The 6,000-nt window shown below is 34.4% G+C and overlaps 1 protein-coding gene across 6 annotated transcripts in view; it reads right to left on the bottom strand.

The window, feature by feature from the left end:
• Positions 1–3,468: 3,468 nt before the first annotated feature.
• HEATR5B (HEAT repeat containing 5B) overlaps positions 3,469–6,000 on the bottom strand; it is a 108,923-nt gene continuing 106,391 nt past the window's right edge. For 5 of the 6 annotated variants that reach the window (XM_073214312.1, XM_073214317.1, XM_037009371.2 and 2 more), the window contains one exon: positions 3,469–4,226. In XM_073214312.1, the coding sequence (XP_073070413.1) occupies positions 3,922–4,226 (305 nt within the window). In that variant the 3' untranslated portion in view covers positions 3,469–3,921. The remainder of the gene's footprint in view (positions 4,227–6,000) is intronic. The other variant, XR_012121800.1, reaches the window with a different exon arrangement.

Here is a 6,000-nt window from a genome sequence, read left to right as displayed (position 1 = left end):
GCATTGTTTGAATAAAAAGAAATAATGGATATAAAGGGTCCTGCATACCTGCACACACAGAGGAGAAACAGCAGCTCTTCTTGGCAGTAATAATCTATGATATTTTATCTGCTTTTTGAATTTAATGTATTTTATACTATCATACTGTGATGGCAAGTTAAACTACTTATCATAGCCAAAGCAATACTGAGAAGGAAGAAAAAAGCAGGGGGATCTTGCTTCCCAACTTCAAGCTCTACTACAAAGCCACAGTAATCAAGACAATTTGGTACTGGCACAAGAACAGAACTACAGACCAGTGGAACAGAATAGAGAGTCCAGATATTTAGCCAAACATATATGGTCAATTAATATATGATAAAGGAGCCATGGATATACAATGGGGAAACGACATCCTCTTCAATAGCTGGTGTTGGCAAAACTGGACAGCTACATGTAAGAGAATGAAAGTGGATCATTGTCTAACCCCATACACAAAAGTAAATTTGAAATGGATCAAAGACCTGAATGTAAGTCATGAAACCATAAAACTCTTAGAAAAAAACATAGGCAAAAATCTTTTAGACATAAACATGAGCAACTTCTTCATGAACATATCTCCCTGGGCAAGGGAAACAAAAGCAAAAATTAACAAGTGGGACTATATCAAGCTGAAGAGCTTCTGTACAGCAAATGACACCATTAATAGAATAAAAAGGCATCCTACAGTATGGGAGAATATATTCATAAATGACAGATCCGATAAAGGCTTGACATCCAAAATATATAAAGAGCTCATGCACCTCAACAAACAAAAAGCAAATAATCCAATTAAAAAATGGGCACAGGATCTGAACAGACACTTCTCCAAAGAAGAAATACAGATGGCCAACAGACACATAAAAAGATGCTCCACATTGCTAATCGTCAGAGAAATGCCAATTAAAACCACAATGAGTTATCACCTAACACCAGCAAGGATCACCACCATCCAAGAAACAAAGAACAAGAAATGTTGGCAGGGTCGTGGAGAAAGGAGAACCCTCCCACACTGCTGGTGGGAATGTAAATTAGTTCAACCATTGTGGAAAGCAGTATGGAGGTTCCTCAAAAAACTCAAAATAGAAATACCATTTGACCCAGGAATTCCATTTCTAGGAATTTACCCTAAGAATGCAGCAGCCCAGTTTGAAAAAGACATATGCACCCCTGTGTTTATTGCAGCACCATTTACAATAGCCAAGAAATGGAAGCAACCTAAGCGTCTGTCAGTAGATGAATGGATAAAGAAGATGTGGTACATATACACAATGGAATATTATTCAGTCATAAGAAGAAAACAAATCCTACCATTTGCAATAACATGGATGGAGCTAGAGGGTATCATCTCAGTGAAATAAGTCAGGCAGAAAAAGACAAGTATCAAATGATTTCACTCATCTGTGGAGTATAAGAACAAAGAAAAAAACTGAAGGAACAAAACAGCAGCAGACTCACAGAACCCAAGAATGGACTAACAGTTACCAAAGGGAAAGGGACTGGGGAGGATGGGTGGGAAGGGAGGGATAAGGGGGAAAAAATGGGGCATTACTATTAGCAGACATAATGTAGGGTGTGGGGGCACGGGAAGGGTTGTACAACACAGAGAAGACAAGTAGTGATTCTACAGCATCTTACTATGCTGATGGACAGTGACTGTAATGGGATATGTGTGGGGGACTTGGTGATGGAGGCAGTCTAGTAAACATGATGTTCCTCACGTAACTGTAGATTAATGATACCGAAAAAAAAACCCTACTTATCAGACTACTATTATGTGCCTATACTAAAAGATCAGCCAAAGATTCACTGTCTTGATAAAAAAAAGCAGCATAAATGTATAGACACATGTAGTTTTTAGATGTGCAAGAGATCACAGAGAGAATACCTAGTAAATTTTCCTCTCATTTTATAGAGGAACTGAATCCCCCAGAGGTTTCAGTTTTCTGAAGTTCTATCCCCAGTTGATGGCAGAACCTACTGAGAATTGGGAAACCTGACTTCAGAGGCTTCTCTCTAATTAAATTGAGAGTTCAAATGTATAATATTAACAAGAACTTGGAAAGCAAACAAGATACTTCATTTTGTATAATATTAAAACTGCTCAGATTAAGCTTTAGAAAGAATCCACTGGCTTTCATGATGCTTGTCCTTTTAGCTTGATACTGGATGTTCATAATCAAATAAATATGATTATTCAGGCTGAGAAAAATCTCAGGGGTTAGGCAGGGAAACAAATTAATAAATGTAATTCTTCAAAAAGATCTTCTTTTACAGGCATGATAATGGAAAACTAGAAGTTAAGTTGTTAAGTGGCTCATAAGAGTTTAGAGAAAGGATAAAGATGTATTGGGGGAGAAAGGAGGAAAATGAGAATCACTTCCAATGCATAATACAGTCCACCTCAAAGTGGGAAATGATGCATCTACCATGAAATAAGAATGATGGAAAATGTCTGGGAGGTACCAAGAACAGCAGAAAATAGCCAAGGCAGAAATAAACATACTTTATAAATAGGTGAGTAAATGGGGGTTATGTGTACAAGAAATAAGAAGCAATTGGAAAACTGTCTGGCAGTACCTTAAAAAGCTAAACAGAATTACCACTGAGTCAGCAATTCCACTCCTAGGTGTGGACCCAAGAGAAATTAAAACATATTATGTATCCTAAAACTCGTACGCATTGTTCATGGCATTATTCATAACAAACAAAAGGCAGAAGCAACCCAATTGTCCATCAACTAGAGAAAATCTCCACAAAACAGGGAGAATAATTTTGGAAAAGCAAGTCTGAAATGAAGAATGACCCTGTAGAAAGAAGTCAGTGAGAAAATAGATGAAAGAAAGCACCTAGCTGAGGTCTAAAAGACTGATTAAGGAAGAAAGGCAAGGACATATGAGCTGTCAACTGGCAAGTGTATGAGAGAGAATAAACAGGAGGCAGCAGATAATAAATGAGTATTCATTTGGGATGTTCAGAAAGGTGACGTGCTTTTGGTAATAGCTTATAGAAAACTGGTAAAACCTGGTGTTTAAAATTTGCTAAACAGTGTGGCAAAAATCATTTCATCAATTATCTATTTAAAATAGTCTAAAACTCCCATTCCATGAGGGACTGGTGTAACTATAATTATGACTAATTCATTTTTCTTTGCCCTACAGCACTTAGCTTAATGCTTTATACACAGTAGGCATTCAATAAATATTTGATGAATGTAACTAACCATCACAGCCAGAACTCAAGGCTATGTAACTACAAAACATAACCAAGGCCAAATTTTAGCCAGTGAAAAAAAAAAAAGAGAACATTATTCCACATTTGAAACATTTTAATGGACCACTAAATGAGTTTTAATTCAGTTAACAACTAAAATATACACAACTGTAGTTTAGTAATCTAGTATGAAAGTAAAAAGATCTATCGGAAAGGTAAAGACATTTTCAGAAATGCTAAGAAAATGTGACTTTATTCATATTATATTACCATGAAACAGACATTTTCCATTATTTTGGTTACTTCAAATTTAAATTCTATGTGTTTTTCAATTAAATTTTGTCATGACTGATGCTGAATATTGACCTATTTTTTTCTGACAATATCAGTAGGCTGCCTAACTACATGATACAATTGTTTTTAGATTTAAATTTAAGACTATGGCTCAATATATACAAAATAAATTAATAGAGGAGATTATCAGGAGAAACAGGAAAGCACATTCACCACATGATAAAAAAATCACTCCTTCAAAATCAGAAAGCAGCATGAACATTATTTCACTTAGCCTACTTGGAAGCATATAATACCAATATACAAACAAAGTAGAACCTGTAGCTTGGAATGACACTGGCTATCACTAATCAGGTGCTTGCTGAAAATATAAATAAAAGTGAATGGAATAGCAAATTAAAAAAAACTTGTTTTAAGTTTAATTGTTGGTGCAGAATGGACAGCAGGGGCTGGCTGCCTGGTGGCTGCTTTAGCTCTGCTGGCTTGGCTTGCTCGAACAGCAGTTTCCAAACGTACTTTCAACTCAGGTGCCGCTCCCATTACCGTCTTGAAAGCATGTGGATACAGAGGTCCAATATGCATTAAATTCTGGAGTGCAAACTCATGGAGATCTTTGGAAACCGTACTTGCTGAGGCAAAAGAATTCTCATCCAGCAGGTAAGAGATCAAAGTGGGAACTAAAAGAGCGAGTAGCTGGACTCCTGTAAGGAACAAAGATAAAAAAAGTCTGAAAATGATCTTGCATCTGAAAATTACAATAAAATTTCATTTTAAAATGATGCAATTACCATAACAGTCTGACTTATAACAAAAATAAATGTATAATCTGTCTTAGAACTCAATGATAACTCATTAAATATTAAATATTTACTAAATACTAAGGTATATTATGGTTAGAAATCAGATTTATTAAGATTGTATATTCTACACTTGTATTAATTTGTTTTTTTAAAAAATGCTAACTAAAAGGTTAAAAAGGAGTAACACTTTAGAATTATGATCTGGTAGAATGTATTTAGAAAGGAAGATTATGGAGTTTCTAAGGGTATTCTGCAATAGGAAGGTTGGAGTAGGGAACAGAAACCTGAACAGCATCTAAATATTTAGTATTATTTAACTAAAACTAAATATTTCTTTTTTAAAAATAATAGAAATACTTTTTCCCATTTCATCAGCCCCCAAAACCCATAGTAAGTGAGGGAAAAAATCTCTCAAAAACAAAGGAATATATAAAAGTTAGGGTTAAAAACAAGAACCCATATCTGCCTGACATAAATTCAAAGCCCTTAAAAAATTTGGAGGCTTAATCCCCTTTACTTGTCTTTTTGTCTTTCCATATTGACAATGTCATCCTGGAATACAAATTTCATAGAAGTGGGTATGTATTGTGAAAAAAACATATATACATAAAACATATATATATATATATATATATATATATATATGCATGCATTTTATAATCAACATTGAGAATAATGCCTCCTCCACCTTTAATTCATATTGATTTTTGGAGAATGACAATAGATAAGATTACAGCCAAGGCTGTAAGGGAGTAGGAAGCATCTGATACAGAATGTGGGATATAACACTCACCGATGTCATCAAAGACAGGGATAAGCATCAGTGAGGCCTTTCCAGAATCCTAACACCACTCTGGTCCTGAACTTCTTTCCCTGCTGTATTTTTTCTCCATGGCACCTAACCATTTCTGCATCTCATTATTTGTAACTCCATCTAAATTAATATAGTTATATCCATTTTTCACCTTTATGTAAAATTATATATAGATATGTCTGCATAATACATATCTATGGAAAATTTTTATATCTCTACAAAATAGATGACATCTCTTGAGAAAGTTCATCGTGTTTTCCCACTAGAATGTAAGCTCAACAGAGTGGGGAACTTTGTTTTATTTCATGCTGAATCCTCAATGACTAGAAAAGTACCTGGTACAAAGGAGACAAACACTCAATAACAATTTTTTGAATATAAACAAACACATACAGACACTTTTACTCAAAAACACTCAGAAGTTTTGAATTAGATTTTTTTCATGCTGACATTTTATAGGTTCTAAGTAAATCCTCCAATCAGCTGGATTTAGCTCGATTTCCCTCACATAGAATGATAATAGTAGTATACAGTAAGAACTGACTTTTATAATGGAAATATAATAGTGCCTTATTGAATGAGTATGAAATTATTTTCAGTATATTGTGCCTACTAAAGCAGAAGAGGTTTCAACAGCTGGTTGAAAGGTAAAGTTTTGGTTTTAATAGTTTTTAAATATAATTGATTGGAAAAATATATTATAAATTATTTAAATACCCATCCAGTATCTAGAAATGTGTTAAGCATTTTAGGAAATATATAATTTGTCTCTACCTAATGCTTTTATTACCTAGTTGGAAAGAGTGTACAGCATATAGGACAATTAGAGAACTAAGTTCTAAAAGCCTATAGCTAGCACTG

The sequence above is a fragment of the Manis javanica genome, chromosome 1 (genome assembly GCF_040802235.1).
Source record: "Manis javanica isolate MJ-LG chromosome 1, MJ_LKY, whole genome shotgun sequence".
Classification (NCBI taxonomy): domain Eukaryota; kingdom Metazoa; phylum Chordata; class Mammalia; order Pholidota; family Manidae; genus Manis; species Manis javanica.
Note: the sequence above shows the minus strand (reverse complement) of the source record. Positions and strands in the feature narration are given on the sequence as shown.